The sequence below is a fragment of the Oncorhynchus keta genome, chromosome 22 (assembly GCF_023373465.1).
Source record: "Oncorhynchus keta strain PuntledgeMale-10-30-2019 chromosome 22, Oket_V2, whole genome shotgun sequence".
NCBI lineage: Eukaryota > Metazoa > Chordata > Actinopteri > Salmoniformes > Salmonidae > Oncorhynchus > Oncorhynchus keta.
The window spans coordinates 44533696-44553674 of NC_068442.1; the positions used below are offsets into that span (position 1 = coordinate 44533696).

Consider the following 19979-nt stretch of genomic DNA (forward strand, 5'->3'; position numbering starts at 1 on the left):
ATCATACCCCATTCTAAGGCACATAAATATTTTGTCTTGCCCTAACATTCCATTTTCAACCTGACTCCTCCCCTTAATCTACACTGATTGAAGTGGATTTAAATTGTGACCTCAATAATGGATCATTGCGTTCACCTGGATTCACCTGGTCAATCTCATGAAAAGAGCAGGTGTTCCTAATGCTTTGTACACTCAGTGTATTTTGACATCGGTTAAATTGTATTATATCAAGGAATATACGTATACAGGTAACTGCCAAGATAAAGGCATCACTTGAGTAAATGAGGGATACAAAGTATGTTGAAAGCATGTGCTTCCACACAGGTGTGGTTCCTGACTTAATTGAGCAGCAATTAACAGCCCATCATGCTTACGGTCATGTATAAAAATGCTACCATGGCTATGCCCTCAAAGGATGACAATGCCCATCCACAGGACATGAGTGGTCACTGAATGGCTTGATGAGCATGAAAACAATGTAAACCATACGCCATGGCTGTCTCAGTCACCAGATATCAACACATATGAACACTTACGGGAGATTCTGGAGCAGCGCCTGAGACAGCGTTTTCCATCACCATCAACAAAACACCAAATGATGGAATTTCTCATGGAAGAATGGTGTCGTATCCCTCCAACAGAGTTCCAAACACTGGAACTCTGTTGGAATCCATGCCAAGGTGCATGGACACTGTTCTGGGGCCTCGTGGTGGCCCAATGCCTTATTAAGACACTTTAAATGGGTGTTTCCTTGTTTTTGCTGTTACCTGTATATTACATACACCTACCGTTGATCCATGTTAATTAAAGATACCATGAAAAAGGTGCAGCTGAAAATAGTCTATTGTCAACTGTCTGTCGAACTGTCTTACATTGTAATAAAATACACCCCTCCATACATTTAAGTTACAGGAGCTAATGTTTTATAAAGATGATAGAACAGTTACAAAGAGACTAGTATTTAGCACTTTTTATTAAAACTTTAAATAAACATATCACAAACATGTCACTATACTGTATTTCAAGCCATACAACAGTGTCCAAGACAATTATATAATCAATTTCCTGTAGAGTTGTACTTTAACTCAATGTGAAAAATACTTTTGGGATATGAAAAATCTAAGTATACATTACAACCAAACCTTTCAGATAATTATTCAAATATTAAAAATGAAAAGAAACAAAAATCCTAATTAGATCATTCTTTTATTAGTAGCCAATTCTGCAAATTAACTGTGCAATGCAACCTGCTGTGTCTATTTTACAGGTATTTCATTAGGCTTTAAATTGGGTTGCACCATATTCTCAAATGGAACTTTCTGAAATTTTACCTTTGAAGGGAGACTTTCCCTGATGTTATGATTTATGACAGTGTTATTCAATTCCGGTCCTGGAATGCCAAAACATTTCATTTTTTTTGCTTCTACCTAGTAGTTAATTGCACTCACCTGGTGTCCCAAGTCTGAATTAGTCCCTGATTAGAAGGAGATGATGAAAACCAGAAGCGTTTCAGCCCTCCAGGATCAGAGTTGAACAGCCTTGATATATGATGTTATGATCACAAAATCAATCTGAACATCATTCGTGACAGCAATCACTCATTGGATCAATATGTGATTTGGCACAGATTTCATCCTAAACGTAATACTGAAAGGGAGTGCAGCTTTATTGATGAATGATGAGCAATACGTAAACAACACGATATTGCACATTTCATGTTGTGTGTATCCAAAGACGGAATGGAGAGCATAATGCTGTTTCCTCCTCTTTTTGGCCCTACCATGAGGGATGAAGTTTTACAAAAGAAGTGAGAGAGACAGGGAAAGTTCCAGAAAAAGTAGAGCATCAGTAGTCATCAGCTGTAAGAGAGAAACAGAAGATGGGATTACACACGGCTGAAACTGAACCAAGCCGATGAGGAAGAGGAGCATGCGATCCCTTCCGATCGTAGGAAGATCAGGAAGAGGAGCATGCAATCCCACCCAATCATAGGAAGATCAGGAAGAGGAGCATGCGATCCCATCCAATCATAGAAAGATCAGAAAACCAAATCAGGAAGTGGCATCATGCAGACATGTAGTGACAGTCAGATGGAAGAATGCTTACTTTCTATCGTTAGGATGCAGGTGCTGGCGGCGGTGCCTCTGCTGTTGACAGCCTTGCACATGTACTCTCCCTCGTCCTCTGGGAAGGTCTCTGGCAGGTAGAGGCAGAATGTCTCTCCTCTCTCTATGTACTGATAGTCTTCACAGTCCTGGAGCATCTCCCCCTCAAACCACCAGGTCACCTCCGGCTTGGGCTCCCCGGTGATCTTCACCGTGAACCGCACTGGCTCGGCATCCACCACCGATTGGTTCTTCAGGGGCTTCTTAAACCACGGAGCCCCCGACCTGGCGTGGTCCTCCTCATCCTCATAGGCTGCCGAGCTATTGATGATGCTTCCCTCTTCCTCCTCCTCATCTTCCCTTTTCTGACAAAGATATGACACATGATATCACATTTTTTATTTTTGGAAACCCTCCCTCCACTGAACTGTCATGCGTTTTTAGAATGTCATGCGAGTCAGGGACGTTTTCAACTGTTTAACAACGAGAAACCCGATGATTGAACCCGATGAAAGAGGGATTTACTTTTTGGAGAGCAGCGTCAATCTCTTGCTGTTCGAACTGCATCCTCTGAAGCTTCTGTTCGTCCACCCTCTTCTTCTCCTCCTCCTCTCTGGCTCTGGCCATTTGTTCAAACCGTGCGCGCATGTCCACCTTCTGTCTGAACGGAGCCTCCTCAGCCCCTTTCTCTGTGTCCTTTTTGCCTTCATCATCATCCTGAAAAAACAGCATAACATGATACAGACCGACGCGTTTGGAGTTCCAACGCGATTCTGAAGGATCATGCTAAAATATATACCTCCTGGATCCTCTCTTCTTCCCTCTCTTTGATTTCCTCATCTACAGCCTTTCTCTTTGCTCTCACATCCTCAATCTTCTTCTGGACCTCCTCGTCTTTCAACTGCTTGATCTTCTCAAACTTGGACTTGAGGTTCTTAGCCTGGATGGAGCCGGTCCTCTTGAGTTTCTTCAGCTCCTCATACTCCTTACTTACTGTATCAGAGCTCTCATTCACCACATCCTTAGGAGAGAAACACATATAGTGATAAGATTAGTTTTGAGGATACAGACAAAACAGAAGCATAGGCCTAATAATTTCAACACATAGGAAATTAGGCTGTATGCATCAAGTGTCTCAGAGTAAGAGTGCTGATCTAGGATCAGGTCAATGTTATCTTGTGATTATGGTATAAAAGGCTAAACTGTTCCTAAATCAGCACTCCTACCCAGAAATACTTTATAAATACAGTGTGGCAAAAAATTATTTAGTCAGCCGCCAATTGTGCTAGTAAAGATGAGAGAGGCCTGTAATTTTCATCATAGGTACACTTCAACTATGACAGACAAAATTAGAAAAAAAATCCAGTTAAATTACATTGTAGGATTTTTTATGAATTTGTATTCAGTATTTGCAAATTATGGTGGAAAATAAATATTTGGTCAATAACAAAAGTTTATCTCAATACTTTGTAATATATCCTTTGTTGGCAATGACAGAGGTCAAACGTTTTGTTTCTGGTGTCCTTTGGACAGCTCTTTGGTCTTGGCCACAGTGGAGTTTGGAGTGTGACTGCTTGAGGTTGTGGACAGGTCTTTTATACTGATAACAAGTTCAAACAGGTGCCATTAATACAGGTAACGAGTGGAGGACAGAGGTGCCTCTTAAAGAAGAAGTTACAGGTCTGTGAGAGACAGAAATCTTGCTTGTTTGTAGGTGACCAAATACTTATTTTAAACCATAATTTGCAAATAAATTCATTAAAAATCCTACAATGTGATTTTCTGGATTTTTTTTCTCATTTTGTCTGACATAGTTGAAGTGTACCTATAATGAAAAGTACAGGCCTCACTCATCTTTTTAAGTGGGAGAACTTGCACAATTGGTGGCTGACTAAATACTTTTTTTGCCCCACTGTATGGCCCCTGGTTCTCCTCATCTTGTTATCAATCTCTACATTTGGTAGTTCCATGCCAATATCCATAAGACTTCCCACGTGGGTCTTTAACAGCATTGTGAGACTGATACCATGTTGATGACTGACCTCTCCCATCTCTTGTCTGAGCTGTTCAAACTCCTGTTTCTCCTGCTCCATTTTCTTCTTGCGCGCCGCCACTTTGCACTTCCTATCGGCTTCCTCCTTCTGCTTTAGCAGCTCTTCAAAGTTCATCTCCAGTTTTCCAGGGTGCAATGCTTCCTGGGAGTCGCTCTTGACCATTCCGTCCTCGTCCTCATCTAGCACCTACCGGCACACAAATACAGAGCATGGTGTCATTGACAATCTCACAATAAACCAATTAGAATCCAATCAAAGTTTGTCTGTCACATGCGCCAAATACAACAACCTTACAGTGAAATGCTTACTTACAAGCCCTTAACAAACAAAAATAAGAGTTAAGAAAATATTTACTAAATAAACTAAAGTAAAAATAATAAAAAATGTACACAATAAAATAACAATAACGAGGCTATATACAGGCGATATCAGTACCTGATCAATGTGAAGGGGTACAAGTTAGTCGTGGTAATTGAGGTAATATGTCCATGTGCTGTAGGTAGGGGTAAAGTGCCTATGCATAGATAATAAACAGTGAGTAGCAGCAGTGTAAAAAAAAGGGTGGGGGGGGTCAGCGCAAATAGTCCTGGGAGCCATTTGATGAACTTTTCAGCAGTGTTCTTGCTTGGGGGTAGAAGCTTTTGGACCTAGACTTGTCGCTCCGTTACCGCTTGCCGTGCGGTAGCAGAGAGAACAGTCAATGACTAGGGTGGCTGGAGTCGTTGACAATTTTTAGTCCTCAATGCCATCGGATGAATCCCGGAACATACTGTATTCCAGTCTGTGCTAGCAAAACAGTCCTGTAGCTTAGCATTTGCGTCATCTGACAACTTCCATATTGAGCGAGTCACTGTTACTTCCTGCTTTAGGTTTTGCTTGTAAGCAGGAATCAGAGGATAGAATTATGGTCAGATTTTCCAAACGGAGGATGATGGAGAGCTTTGTATGCGTCTCTGTGTGTGGAGTAAAGGTGGTCTAGAGTTTTTTTCCCCTCTGGTTGTTTATGTGACATTCTGGTAGAAATGAGGTAAAACTGGTTTAAGTTTTTCTGTATTAAAGACCCCAGCCACTGGGAGCTCCGCCTCTGGATGAGCATTTTCTTGTTTGATTAAGATCTTATACAGTTCATTAGGAGTGGTGTTAGTGCCAGCATCAGTTTGTGATGGTAAATAGACAGCTACAAAAATATAGATGAAAACTCTCTTGGTAAATAGTGTGGTCTACAGACTATCATGAGGTACTCTACCTCAGGCAAGCAAAACCTAGAGACCTCATTAATATTAGATTTCTTGCACCAGCTGTTATTGACAAATAGACACACACCCCAGCCCTCATCTTACCGAACATAGCTGTTCTGTCCTGCCGATGCTTAGAAACCCCAGCCAACTGTATATTTTACATATTTCCACCATGTCTCAGTGAAACATAAGATATTACAGTTTTTAATGTCCCGTTGGTAGGAAAGTCTCAAACGGAGCTCATCCAGTTTATTGTCCAATGATTGCACTTTAGCCAATAGGACAGATGGTAGAGGCAGGTTACCCACTTGCCAACGAAGTCTCACAAGGCACCCGGATCAGTGTCCCCTGTATCGCCGTCTCTTCTTCTTGCGAATTACGGGGATTTGAGGTGAATAATCACTATTCTGATATCCAGAAGCTCTTTTTGGTCATAAGAGACGGTGGCAGAAACATTATGTACAAAATAATTTACAAACAACTAGAAAAAGCATCTATCCCCTCTAGCACCAACATCACAATCTTTAATCCCAAATCGATCATTGCATCATATCAGCTTCCAATAACAAATTAACACACCACCTAAACCCTCCCACAATGAAACACAAACAATGAACTACCGGATGAAAAGCAAAGATAAAGCAACATCATCACATTGAACAGAAAAGCTACTGCAACCAAATTACATTGAATTTCTCATCAGATGATCCTGTAAAAAGCTTTTGAATGACATGAAGATCTTTAACTCATTCTATAATAATAAGGTAGATGTAACGGTCATTGGTGGAAGAAGGTGAGGACCAAAGCGCAGGGTGGTAAGTGTTCATATCTTTTAACTAAGTAATAGAACACTGAACAAAACAATAAACGACCAACGAACAGTCCCGTAAGGTGAATGACAAAAAACACTAAACAGGAAAATAATCACCCACAACTCAAATGTGAAACCAGGCTACCTAAATATGGTTCTCAATCAGGGACAACAATAAACAGCTGCCTCTGATTGAGAACCATACCAGGCCAAACACAGAAATCCCAAAACATAGAAAAAGGAACATAGACAACCCACCCAACTCACACCCTGACCATACTAAAACAAATACATAATAAAATAACTAAGGTCAGAACGTGACAGTAGAAGCCTTTCATTGTCCTTGTAGAATCAGGTAGAATCAGAGAGTCAGAATAAGCAGGACACACATGATAAAGAGCCATCCATTCACAACCTTGTATTTACAGTAAGAAATTACAGTATTAGCATTTCATGGCAATCACTATTATTTCTTCTTAGTCAGTGGACAAATACAATTGTCATTTAAAAGTGAAAATATCTTACTTCTCCATCTCGATATGGAGTCTTAGATTTTTCTAGATCCAGGGAGCTCTTTAAGGAGATCATTTTTAAGGTAGGAACAGCAATTGCAAGTGTACCATTTGAGTTTGAACAGTAACGTTATATCATCATGTATGATTAATCCATGTCCAATTAGAGTCCAATTATAGATTGAGTTCCTATACTAAATACCTCAAATGTTAATATTGCCGTTAGTTTTCGGTAGATTGAAGAAACATTGGTCACACTTTAAATCAACCATAACAGTAACACTTCAAGTTTTGTTCAATATATAGGTCGTGACAGGCAAGTCATAACTCTGTCATTCTAGTTGACATTAGAGTTTATTTTAAAAAAGGTCAAGTTTTGTTTTGACACTTTAAGATGCGCTTATGACACTGTTATATGTGCTTCGTGAAATAAACTTAATATAAATAAATAAATAATAATGGGCTCCCGAGTGGGGCAGCGGTCTAAGGCACTACAGACCTTGGTTCGATCCCGGGCTGTATCACAAATGGCCGTGATTGTGAGTCCCATAGGACGGTGCATAATTGACCCAGCATCGTCCGGGTTAGGGGAGGGTTTGGCCGGGGTGGCTTTACTTGGCTCATCGCACTCTCGCGACTCCTTGTGGAGAACCGGGTGCCTGCAGGCTGACCTTGGTCATCAAGTGAATAGTGTTTCCTCCGACACATTTGTGTGGCTGGCTTCAAGGTTAAGAAGGGCAGGTGTTAAGAAGCACGGTTTGGCGGGTCATGTTTCGGGGGACGCATAACTCGACCTTCACCTTCCAAGCACGTTGGGGAGTGCTAACGATGAGACACGATTGGAATTGGGGATAGAAAGGGGGTAAAATCACCCCCCAAAAATAAATGATACACAAAATAATTTATAGTAATAAAAAAAAGAACAACTCTTCAAATGTTAACACTATAACTTCTTAACTTATGAAAGGATAGTGAAGTATTCAAAAGCACTTCATAAAGCCTACTTATAGACAGCATGAAACATTACTCACTATGGCTCTATTCATGATGAGTAATCAAAATAAATTCAATCTTTTTACATGCTTCTTCTGAACTTGGCCTACTTCAGTCGACGTGTTAGCGCAGGGCTTCATTTGCTACATGCTGGTGCTGCCTGCAGAGGTATGTTCATAGAGATCCTATAATTCACAAATGTATTGTTTTATATGATAGTTATACCATATTTGATCCACTTCAAAAAATTAACGTTTTCCTGACCAAGATGGCAGATTTTTTTGTCATGTTGCTAGGATACCAAATTCCACTAGTAAATTGTAGGATCTCTATGGTTATGTTACTCAGTCCTACCATATTCTTGCGGGCTTCTGTGAAGAGCCTCTTCTCCTCCTCCAGCCTCCTCTTGGCCTCCTCCTCCGCTTTCTTCTCCTCCACCTCTCTCCTCTGACGCTCCTTGTCCTCGAAGCTGACACACAGCTTCCCTGGCTTGCTGCCCTCCAGGTTCAGCATGGCCATCAATACCTCGTCATCGTCATCCACTATCTGGAGAAGGAGGACAACGACGAGAGAGCTCAAACTAGTGTCTGACATCTCGAGGCTCACAATATTAAACATAAAAAGGAGCTGTAAAGACAGTGATTATATTGATGGTCCCAGATCTGTTTGTGCTAGACGTTTGGCAGAGGAGCTGGCAAGACAGCCCAAACAGATATGGGGCAAGGCGAAGTGACCATCACATCACACTCACTGACCATGCTTTTCCTGGCCTCGGCGAAAGCCTTCCTCTCCTCTTCCATTCGTCTCTTGTATTCAACCTCTGCTGCTTTGCGTTCATTCTCTACCCTCTGTTTCTCAAGCTCCTCGAAGCTCAACCTCAATTTACCAGGCTGGATGACGTCTCTCTCGCCTTGAGCTCCTTGTGAGTCCTCCTCATCTTCTCCCTGCAAGTACATAGAGTTCCAAAGTCACACCAGGCCCAAGGCTAGGGAAATACAGTGGCGTGCGAAAGTATTAAACCCTTTGGCATTTTTCCTATTTTGTTGCCTAACAACCTGGAATTCAAATATATTTTTTTAGGTTTGTATCATTTGATTTACACAACATTCCTACCACTTTGAAGATGCAAAATGTTATTTTTTGTGAAACAAACAAGAAATAAGACAAAAAAAAACAGAAAACTTGAGCATGCATAACTATTCACACCCCCAAAGTCAATACTTTGTAGAGCCACCTTTTGCAGCAATTACAGCTGCAAGTCTCTAGAATTATGTCTCTATAAGCTTGGCAAATCTAACCACTGGGATATTTGCCCATTCTTCAAGGCAAAACTGCTCGAGCTCCTTAAAGTTGGATGGGTTCTGCTGGAGTACAGCAATCTTTAAGTCATACCACAGATTATCAATTGGATTGAGGTCTGGGCTTTGACTAGGCCATTCCAAGACATTTAAATGTTTCCCCTTAAACCACTCAAGTGTTGCTTTAGCAGTATGCTTAGGGTCATTGTCCTGCTGGAAGGTGAACCTCCGTCCCAGCTTAAATCTCTGGAAAACAAGCAGGTTTCCCTAAAGAATTTCCCTGTATTTAGCACCATCTATCATTCCTTCAAATCTGACCAGTTTCCCAGTCACTGCCGATGAAAAACATCCCCACAGCATGATGCTGCCACCACCATGCTTCACTATGGGGATGGTGTTCTCAGGGTTATGAGAGGTGTTGGGTTTGCGCCAGACATAGCATTTTCCTTGATGGTCAAAAAGCTCAATTTTAGACTCATCTGACCAGAGTACCTTCTTCCATATGTTTGGGGCGTCTCCACCGTGGAGCTTTGCAGCTCCTTCTGGGTTATCTTTGATCTCTTTTTGCCTCTCTGATTAATCCCCTCCTTGCCTGGTCTGTGAGTTTTGGTGAGCGGCCCTCTCTTGGCAGATTTGTTGTGGTGCCATATTCTTTCAATTGTTTTACAATGGATTTAATGGTGCTCCTGATCTGTACTTCTCCACAACTTTGTCCCTGACCTGTTTGGAGAACTCCTTGGTCTTCATGGTGCCGCATGGTGGTGCCCCTTACTTAGTGGTGTTGCCTTTCAGAACAGGTGTATATATACTGAGATCATGTGACAAATCATGTGACACTTAGATTGCACACAGGTGGACTTTATTTAACTAATTATGTGACTTCCAAAGGTAATTGGTTTGACCAGATCTTATGTAGGGGTTTCAAAGCAAAGGGGTGAATACATATGCACGAACCACTTTTCGTTTTACTTTTCTTTTTTTTTTAAACCAGTTCTTTTTAAAAGTTCACTTAACCAATTTGGACTATTTTGTGTATGTCCATTACATGAAATAAAAATACAAATCCATTTAAATTACAGGTTATAATGCAACAAAATAGGAAAAACGCGGGAAGAATACTTTTGCAAAGCACTGGATAGCTCAGGTGGTTAGAACACAGTAATAAAAACAACCACAACCACAACCACCACAATAACAACAACAACGACAACCACAATTACAACACAGGTTCAATCCCCAAAGGAGATTCAGAAAACCTAATGAAGGAGTTGACTAAATAACCTTTAGAACTATTGTCACGTCCTGACCATAGAGAGCCTTTATTTTCTATGGTGGAGTAGGTCAGGGCGTGACTGGTGGGTTAGTCTGGTTTATACTTTCTATGTGGGGTTCTAGGTTGTTTTTTCTATGTTGGGGTTTTGGTATGATTCCCAATTAGAGGCAGCTGGCTATCGTTGTCTCTAATTGGGGATCATACTTAAGTAGCATTTTTTCCACCTGTGGGTTATGGGAAATTGTTTATGTTTTGAGTTATTGCATGTAGCATCTCGGTAGTCACGGTTCGTTGTAAGTTTATTGTTTTTTTTTGTTTTTTTTTCGTCTTTGGTAAGTTTCACTTTCTTTAATAAATATGTGGAACTCTACATACGCTGCGCCTTGGTCCGACCATTATTCCAACGAACGTGACAACTATACTATACACATTATGAATGTTCTGACAGATGTGTGTAGTTACAGTATACTTTTCAGAAAGGGGACTTGTGATGGATTGTTTTAATTAAAGGACTGTATGCAATGCTTATTATACTATTTTAACCTGAATAACTACATTCCTATAACTAAACTCATCCTCTCACTGTCATCTGGGTTAATTTTCAGCAAACTTAACATGTGTAAGTATTTGTATGAACATAACAAGATTCTACAACTGAGACATGAACTGAACAAGTTCCACAGACATGTGACTAACATCAATTGAATAATGTGTCCCTGAACAAAGTGGTGGTCAAAATCAAAAGTAACAGTCAGTTTCTGGTGTGGCCACCAGCTGCATTAATTACTGCAGTGCATCTCCTCCTAATGGACTGCACCAGATTTGCCAGTTCTTGCTGTGAGATGTTACCCCACTCTTCCACCAAGGCACCTGCAAGTTCCCAGACATTTCTGGGGGGAATGGCCCTAGCCCTCACTCTCCGATCCAACAGGTCCCAGACGTGCTCAATTGGATTGAGATCCGGGCTCTTTACTGGACATGGCAGAACACTGACATTTCTGTCTTGCAGGAAATCATGCACAGAAGAGCAGTATGGCTGGTGGCATTGTCATGCTGGAGGGTCATGTCAGGATGAGCCAGCAGGAAGGGTACCACATGAGGGAGGAGGATATCTTCCCTGTAAAAAACAGCATTGAGCTTGCCTGCAGGTGCGGGCAGCGATCGGTTGAAGAGCATGTATTTAGTTTTACTTGCATTGAAGCTCGTCTGGAGGTTAGTTAACACAGTGTCAAAAGAAGGTCCAGAAATACAGAATGGTGTCGTCTGCATAGAGGTGATTCAGAGACTCGCCAGCAGCAAGAGCGACGTCATTGATGTATACAGAGAAAAGAGTCGGTCCGAGAAATGAACCCTGTGGCACCCCCATTGAGACTGCCAGAGGTCCAGACAACAGGCCCTCTGAATTGACACACTGAACTCTGTCTGAAAAGTAGTTGGTGAACCAGACGAGGCAGTGATTTGAGAAACCAAGGGTGTTGAGTCTGCCGATAAGAATGTGGTGATTGACAGTCGAAACCTTGGCCAGGTCGATGAATACGGCTGCACAGTATTGTCTTTTATCGATGGCAGTTGTGATATCGTTTAGGACCTTAAGCATGGCTGAGGTGCACCCATGACCAGCTCGGAAACCAGATTGCATAGCGGAGAAGGTACGATGGGATTCAACATGGTCGTGATCTGTTTGTTAACTTGGCTTTCGAAGACCTTATAAAGGCAGGGTAGGATAGATATAGGTCTGTAACAGTTTGGCCCTAGACTGTAGCAGCTTTCCAATCTGCCTTAGACGATACGAAAGAGAGGTTGAACAGGCTAGTAATAGGGGTTGCAACAATTGCATTGGATCATTTTAGAAAGCGAGGGTCCAGATTGTCTAGCCTAGCTAATTTGTAGGGGTCCAGATTTTGCAACTCTTTCAGAACATCAGCTATCTGGATTTGGGTGAAGGAGAAATGGGGGAGGCTTGGGAAAGTTGCTGTGGAGTGTGCAGGACTGTTGACCAGGGTAGGGGTAGTCAGGTGGAAAGCATGGTCAGTCGTAGAAAAATGCTTATTGAAATGGTCAATTATAGTGGATTTATCGGTGGTGACAATGTTTCCTAGCCTCAGTACAGTGGGCAGCTGGGAGGAGGTGCTCTTATTCTCCTTGGACTTTACAATGTCCCAGAACTTTTTGGAGTTTGTGCTACAGGATGCAATGTTCTCTTTAAAAAACTAGCCTTTGCTTTCCTAACTGCCTGTGTATATTTGTATATGCTAATGCAGTATGCCACAGAATGTTTTTGTGCTGGTCAAGGTCAGTCAGGTCTGGAGTGAACCAAGGGCTATATGTGTTCCTGGTTCAATTTTCTTTGAATGGGGCATGCTTATTTAAGATGGTGAGGAAATCACTTTTAAAGAATAACCAGGCATCCTCTACTGACGAATTGAGGTCAATATCCATCCAGGATACCCGGGCCAGATCGGTTAGAAAGGCTTGCTCGCTGAAGTAATTTGTGTGAGATTGAGGACATCTAGTTTAGATTGTAGGATGGCCGTGGTGTTAATCATGTCCCAGTTTCGGTCACCTAACAGTACGAGCTCTGAAGATAGATGGGGGGCAATCAATTCACATATGGTGCCCAGGGCACAGCGGGGGTCAGAGGGTGGTCTATAACAAGCGGCAACGGTGAGAGACTTGTTTCTGGAAAGGTGGATTTTTAGAAGTAGAAGCTTGAATTGTTTGGGCACAGACCTGGATAGTATGACAGAACTCTACAGGCTATCTCTGCAGTAGATTGCAACTCAGCCTCCTTTGGCAGTTCTAGCATGTCTTAAAATGTTATAGTCAGGGATGGAAATGTCAGGATTTTTGGAGGCCTTCCTAAGCCAGGATTCAGACACGGCTAGGACATCCCGTTTGGGAGAGTATGCTAAAGCAGTGAATAAAGCAAACTTAGGGAGGAGGCTTCTAATGTTGACATGCATGAAACAAAGGCTTTTACGATTACAGAAGTCAACAAATGAGAGCGCCTGGTGAATGGGAGTGGAACTAGGTGCTGCAAGGCCCGGATTAACCTCTACGTTACCAGATAAACAGAGAAGGAGTAGGATAAGGGTACGGCTAAAGGCTATAAGAACTGGCCGTCTCGTGCGTTCGGATAGAGAGTAAAAGGAGCAGGTATCTGGGCGAGGAAGAATAGATTCAAGGCACAATGTACAGACAAGGGTATGGTAGGATATGAATACAGTGGAGGTAAACCTAGGCATTGAGTGACGATGAGAGGTTTTGCCTCTAGAGACATCATTTAAACCAGGTGAGGTCACCGCACGTGTGGGAGGTGAAACAAAAGGGCTAGCTAAGGCATATTGAGCAGGGCTGGAGGCTCTACAGTGAAATAAGACAATGATCACCAACTAAAACAGAAATGGACAAGGCATATTGACATTGGGGAGTGGCATGCATAGCCGAGTGATCATAGGGACCAGTGGGTAGCTAGGTGAGCTGGAGACACGGCGATTCAGACAGCTAGCGGGCCGGGGCTAGCAGGCTAGCAGAAGGGCCTTAGGGGGACGTCACGACGGAAGAGTCTGTTGTAGCCCCCTCGGACGGTTACGTCGGCAGACCAGCCGTGATGGATCGGCAAGGCTTCGTGTAGGCAGTAAAAGGGTCCAGGCCAAATGGCAAAATAGGTATTGTAGCCCAAGGAGTGCCTGATGGACCTCTTCAGCTAACAGTCTGATATGCTCTAGATAGCTAGATAGCTAGCAGGCTAGCGGATGGGCCTTCAGGGGACGTCTCGATGGAGGAGCCTGTTGAAACCCCATCGAGGGGATTATGTCGGTAGACCAGTTGTGATGGATCGGCGGGGCTCCGTGTCAGCAGTAAAAGGGGCGCAGGCTAATTGGCAAAATAGGTATTGTAGCCCAAGGAGTGGCTGAAGGACCTCTTCAGCTTGCAGGGAGATGGGCCTAGCACAAGGCTAGTTCCAGGCTAACTGGTGATTGCTTCAGGACAGAGACGTTAGCCAGGGGTAGCCACTCAGATAGCAGCTAGTTAGCTGCGATGATCCAGGTCAAAAGGATCAGAGCTTGCGATAGGAATCCGAAGATGTGGAGAAAAAGCAGTCCAGTATGCTCTGGGTTGAATCGCGCTGTGCAGACTGGCAGGAGTTGACAGGGCTAAGGTTAGCTGATGACCACTAGCAGTGGCTAACTGAATACTAGCTAATAGCTAGTTAGCTGGCTAGCTTCTGTTGGGGGCTCCGGTTCTAAAGTATAGAAAATAGCAGATCCATACCACATTGGGTGAGACGGGTTGCAGGAGAGTATGTTGAAATCGAGGTTAAAAATATAAAAAATATATAAGAAATATATATGAAGGAAAGATATATATAGACACGGGACACGACAACACAAAGACAAAGACGTCTGAACTGCTATTCCATCTTGGATTCGACCTTGACGGACCCTCCACCTCCAAATATATACGAAGGAAAAAATATATGGGGCAGCAGCGTAGCCTAGTGGTGACGTTTCTTTTTTTGCTGAGTTTCCATAACACCACAACACTCTGACAGATACATTTTTTAAAAGTATTATCAAAGACAGCACAAGTCAACTTCAAAAGCACAAGAGGAAAGCACTGAATGGAAGGGTTTGCGAAGGGAATGTGCAGGGTTGACACAGAATGCCACTGCTAATTTACCTCCAAGGTTGATCTAGCACTGAAATACTGTATCTCAGCTCTCACAAGGAAAGAACAGGACATTGAAATGTGATGTGCTAATAAGTGAATAAGATCAGTCACCATTTCCAGCTTGGCCTCCTCAAAGGCTTTCTTCTCGTCCTGCAGACGTCGTTTAGCCTCCCTCTCTGCCTGCTTTCTCAGGCATTCCTGCCTCTCCTTCTCAGCCTCCTCAAACGTCATTTTTAGCTTCCCAGGAATCACCTGCTCCTTCTCTGTGGGCTGTTCCTCGTCCTCATCCTGGTATTGACACAATCAGTCTACATCAGAGACCATGATATCCACATGAAGTATTGACACAGACAGAATATAATAGCTTTCATGAAATATTAGATTTTCCTAGTAACACCTATGCTCAATCTACACCTAGACTACCATGAAGTATTGACACAGATATAATGGCTTTCCTGAAATATTGGATTTCTAGAAACAGCTATGCTGCCAGTCCTGCCGAAGCCTATGGGAGAGGTTCTCCTCAGCTCACCTGGACAACCGAGCTCCGCTTGGCCTCGCGGAAGGAGAGCCTGTTCTCGTTGTAGCGCTTCTTCTTCTCCTCCTCTGTCCTCTTCTTCTGTTCTTCCTCGCGGTTCTTCTCCAGGTCCTCAAAGTTCATCTTGATCCTGCCTGGAGGTCGTGACAGCTTTGCCGGCACCACACGGACCAGGATAGTGTCATCTCCCTCCTGACATAAATGGACAAAAGCCATTGTTAGACGAGTAAATTACAATAACATAAGATACAATAAGACAAGACAGTACTTCATTTAGCACATCAAACATCAACAAAACAAACCATTTCCTGGTCTGTGAACTTTACAAATGCTGAAGTGGTCGTGTTTATTCAAGTAATGGACTAAACCTATGTTGTACATTATGAAATTATAGTTGATACCTCTCCACTAAAAAGAAAATCCCCACAAACAAAACACACACACACACACACACACACACACACACACACACACACACACACACACACACACACACACACACACACACACACACACACACACACACACACACACACACACACACACACACACACACACACACACACACACACACACACACACACACACACACACACACACACACACACACACAGAAGATAGGCCTTGAAGGAGAACGTTATTTTGGTAATGGCCAACATTTGCAGTAGACCTGTCAGTGAACGTCAGCCCTAAGATAGGAGAGTCTAATTCGGTCAGCTAGCTAGGAAGCAGGGGCTAATTTAGACAGTCAGTGGTGTGGGAAACATTTACCAGTCACATGCTGTCTATACCCGGCAGTGTCTGTGGCTCAAGCAGCAGCAGTAGAACTCATTAGCCCAGTTGTTTCTATCCCACTCAGTCAGTACTGGCTCCGATTGAAGCTACCTCCCAGGCTCAATAAACCAGGAAGAATTCCCCAAGTTTTCACTAACTTTTACAGTATAGGTACATCCAGTAGGTTGCAGTGAAAGGAGACAACGAAGAGATGGGTTTATCCAGCTTTCATCATGTTCAAGAGACAAATGACTCCAATTCAGTGGAGTAGAACTAATAACAACACTGTGTGAACAGTAAGCACTGAATATAAACAGACAATATCCATGCAGCCTGTCCATCCACAGCCAAACCAAACGGATTTCCACAAAAAGGAAACCCTTTCAATAGGCTTTGTCAGAGTAACTATATTGGAACATCTCTGTAATTGCCCTGTGCCAAGATAGAAAGTACATTCAGTACCACTCTTCCTTTAATTTAATTACATTATAATTAGTCTAGTAGTACTAAGTACTATGTAATTCCCTATCTAGTACAAGGTCATTAACATATTCATTAGAGTGATCCTGAAATGGCACGCAAAGGTTAGCAGGTGCCACAGGTGTATTAGCAGGTGTATTTCAATTGAATTTGAAAGAATAACATGAATGTTTTCTATTGTATACTTGAAATTTGCACTATAAATTTGAACATATTTGAAATGTCAAAAAATGTGTTATTACTTGTAACCATCCAGTACCTTGTTGTATCTAGGTCAACCTCGATTTGGTAATGAAGAACTGGCTTCAATCTAGTTTGGCATGGCTATAACTACAGCTAGCCGAGCATTAGACGCGGCTTCCAGGCTTCACTCACGTCATACCGAAGGTGAGAGGAAAGCCCGTGGCAGAGACTAGCCTAGCTTTAATGCACAGCGCTGGATGCTTAAAATGCTTTCAACATTTAATGCGTTAATGCACAGCGCTGAATGCTTCTTAAGCAGCCAGCCTATTTCAGTTTGTGGCACATTCTAAGGCCTGTATCTGAAGAAGGCACATCTTCAGACACATCTGGAGATTTATATGATATACACTACCTATTAAAAGTTTTAGAACACCTACTCGTTCAAGGGTTTTCTTTATTTTGACCATTTCTACATTGTAGAATAATAGTGAAGACATCAAAACTACAAATGTGTTAAAGAAATCAAAATATTTTTTTATATTTGAAATTCGTCAAATACCCCCCCGTTGCCATGATGACAGCTTTGCACGCACTTGGCATTCTCTCAACCAGCTTCACCTGGAATGCTTTTCCAACAGTCTTGAAGGAGTTCCCACAAATGCTGAGAACTTGTTGGCTGTTTTTCCGTCAATCTGCGGTCCGACTCATCCCAAACCATCTCAAATTGGTTGAGGTCGGGGGATTGTGGAGGCCAGGTCATCTGATGCAGCACTCCCCTTCTTGGTCAAAAAGCCCTTACACAGACTGGAGGTGTGTTTTGGGTCATTGACCTGTTGAAAAACAAATGATAGTCCCACTAAGCCAAACCAGATGGGAGGGCGCATCTTTGCAGAATGCTGTGGTAGCCAAGCTGGTTAAATCACAGACAGTGTCACCAGCAAAGCACCCCCACACCATAACACCTCCTCCTCCATGCTTCATGGTGGGAAATACACATGTGGAGATTATCCGTTCACCCACACCGTGTCTCACAAAGACACAGCGGTTGGAACCAAAAATATCAAATTTGGACTCCAGACCAAAGGACACATTTCCATTGGTCTGATGTCCATTGCTCGTGTTTCTTGGCCCAAGCATGTCATTTCTTATTGGTGTTCTTTAGTAGTGATTTCTTTGCAGCATTTCGAACATGAAGGTCTGATTCACATAGTCTCCTCTGAACAGTTGATGTTGAGATGTGTCTGTTACTTGAACTCTGTGAAGCATTTACTTGGGCTGTAATTTCTGAGGCAGGTAACTCTAATGAACTTATCCTCTGCAGCAGAGGTAACTGTGGGTCTTCCATTCCTGTGGCAGTCCACATGAGAGCCAGTTTCATCATAGCACTTGATAGTAATGATGGACTGTCGTTTCTGGTTGCTTATTTGAGCTGTTCTTGCCATAATATAGACTTGCTCTTTTACCAAATAGGGCTATCTTCCGTATACCCCCCTACCTTGTCACAACACAACTGATTGGCTCAAACACATTAAGAAGGAAATAAATTATTTTAAGAAGGCACACCTGTTAATTTAAATGCATTCCAGGTGACTACCTCATGAAGCTGGTTGAGAGAATGCCAAGAGTGTGCAAAGCTGTCATCAAGGAAAAGGGTGGCTACTCTGAAGAATCTCAAATATAAAACATTTAAAAATTGTTTAACACTTTTTTGGTTACTACATGATTCCATATGTGTTATTTAATAGTTTTGATGTCTTCACTATTATTATACAATGTAGAACATAGTAGAAATTAAGAAAACCCTTGAATGAGTTGGTATTCTAAAACCTTTGACCGGTACTGTATCTCTGATAGTATATACTGTATCAGACACGATATGTGCTCTCAGAGCTGCAATGGATTGCAGCACCACTCAAGTCCTTTGCAGCAACTGTTAGCCTTTCAAATGGCACTTAAAATACATCATCCAGGTGGCAGTTGAGGATTACCTGACTGATTACACAGAGGTGAAGGCCAGTCCCTCATCGGGGGCAGCGATTGAGCAATCCAGCCCTGATGTACCGCTTCCCTTATAGGCTACGTTACAGTTTACCTCTGGCCCAACGAAGGAATCCCGCAAGCTTACCTCTGCGGCTTTCTTGGCCAGCTCCTTCTGCATCTTCGCTTTCTCCATGATGTCCTGGGTGGCGCGCTTCTTCCTCTCCTCCTCCATCCGCTTCCTCTCCTCCTCTTGTCTCTGCTTCTCCATCTCGGCAAACTTCCCCTTCACACTGCCTGTAGAGTGTAGACCCCACATGTTGATGATGAGACCACAGTACAAACACCAGGGTCGTGTTCATTAGGCCCGCAAAGTTTTACAACAGTTTGCAATGGACATGATAATGAGCGTTAATTATTGGTTAGGTCCAGGTAGTCTCACCCTGTTTCAGTCGGTTTCCTTCCATTTGTTGCCTAATGAATACAACCCAATGGGTGAGATGAGGATAAGGACACCACCCTCCTCCTCAGCCATCTCCCAGCCCACCTGCCCCCCATTTCCTACCTGTGATCTTGGGGACGTAGGATTTCTCTACCTTGGCCGGCTTCACCTCCTCCTCCTCATCACTGGAGGCGAGTAGTTCTTTTATCTGTGGTGGATCAGAGGGAGAGCGTTGCTGAGAGGTTACCGGTTTATCTGGGATCATCTGCTCTGCACGCTAGCCACCTCAGGAGCCATGCTGGGCCCAGAAAGTACTCAAGGCCCTAATCTGGTAAAATAGCACGAGCATGTGACCCACAGGGAGGCCTCTGATTGGATCATGCTGTTGTGACATAGCGGGAGATCAACACTTCGGCATCCAGTCTCTAAGAGTTAGCTACTACAGTACAGGGCGTTTTCTTCTCTCCTCCTGAGTATCACGGTGTTCCAACCTTGTATCAGACGTTGCTTGTTTTACTGTAATGTGTCCTGTGATACAGCTTTTAATAAAGGACAACATGCATAAAATAGAAAATGTATTTATGTGTCCTGTGATACAGCTTTTAATAAAGGACAACATGCATAAAA

The 19979-nt window shown here is 42.8% G+C and overlaps 1 protein-coding gene across 2 annotated transcripts in view; it reads right to left on the reverse strand.

The window, feature by feature from the left end:
- Positions 1–955: 955 nt before the first annotated feature.
- LOC118401546 (nexilin-like) overlaps positions 956–19979 on the reverse strand; it is a 30172-nt gene continuing 11148 nt past the window's right edge. Inside the window, exons 4-14 of one of the 2 annotated variants that reach the window (XM_035799151.2) lie at positions 19476–19560; positions 19059–19207; positions 15491–15688; positions 15070–15246; positions 8469–8657; positions 8068–8259; positions 4148–4345; positions 2905–3126; positions 2631–2822; positions 2107–2470; positions 956–1859 (exon numbers count right to left, since the gene is read on the reverse strand). In XM_035799151.2, the coding sequence (XP_035655044.1) occupies positions 1846–1859; positions 2107–2470; positions 2631–2822; positions 2905–3126; positions 4148–4345; positions 8068–8259; positions 8469–8657; positions 15070–15246; positions 15491–15688; positions 19059–19207; positions 19476–19560 (1980 nt within the window). In that variant the 3' untranslated portion in view covers positions 956–1845. Of the gene's footprint in view, positions 1860–2071; positions 2471–2630; positions 2823–2904; positions 3127–4147; positions 4346–8067; positions 8260–8468; positions 8658–15069; positions 15247–15490; positions 15689–19058; positions 19208–19475; positions 19561–19979 lie in introns of those variants that run through there. The other variant, XM_035799150.2, reaches the window with a different exon arrangement.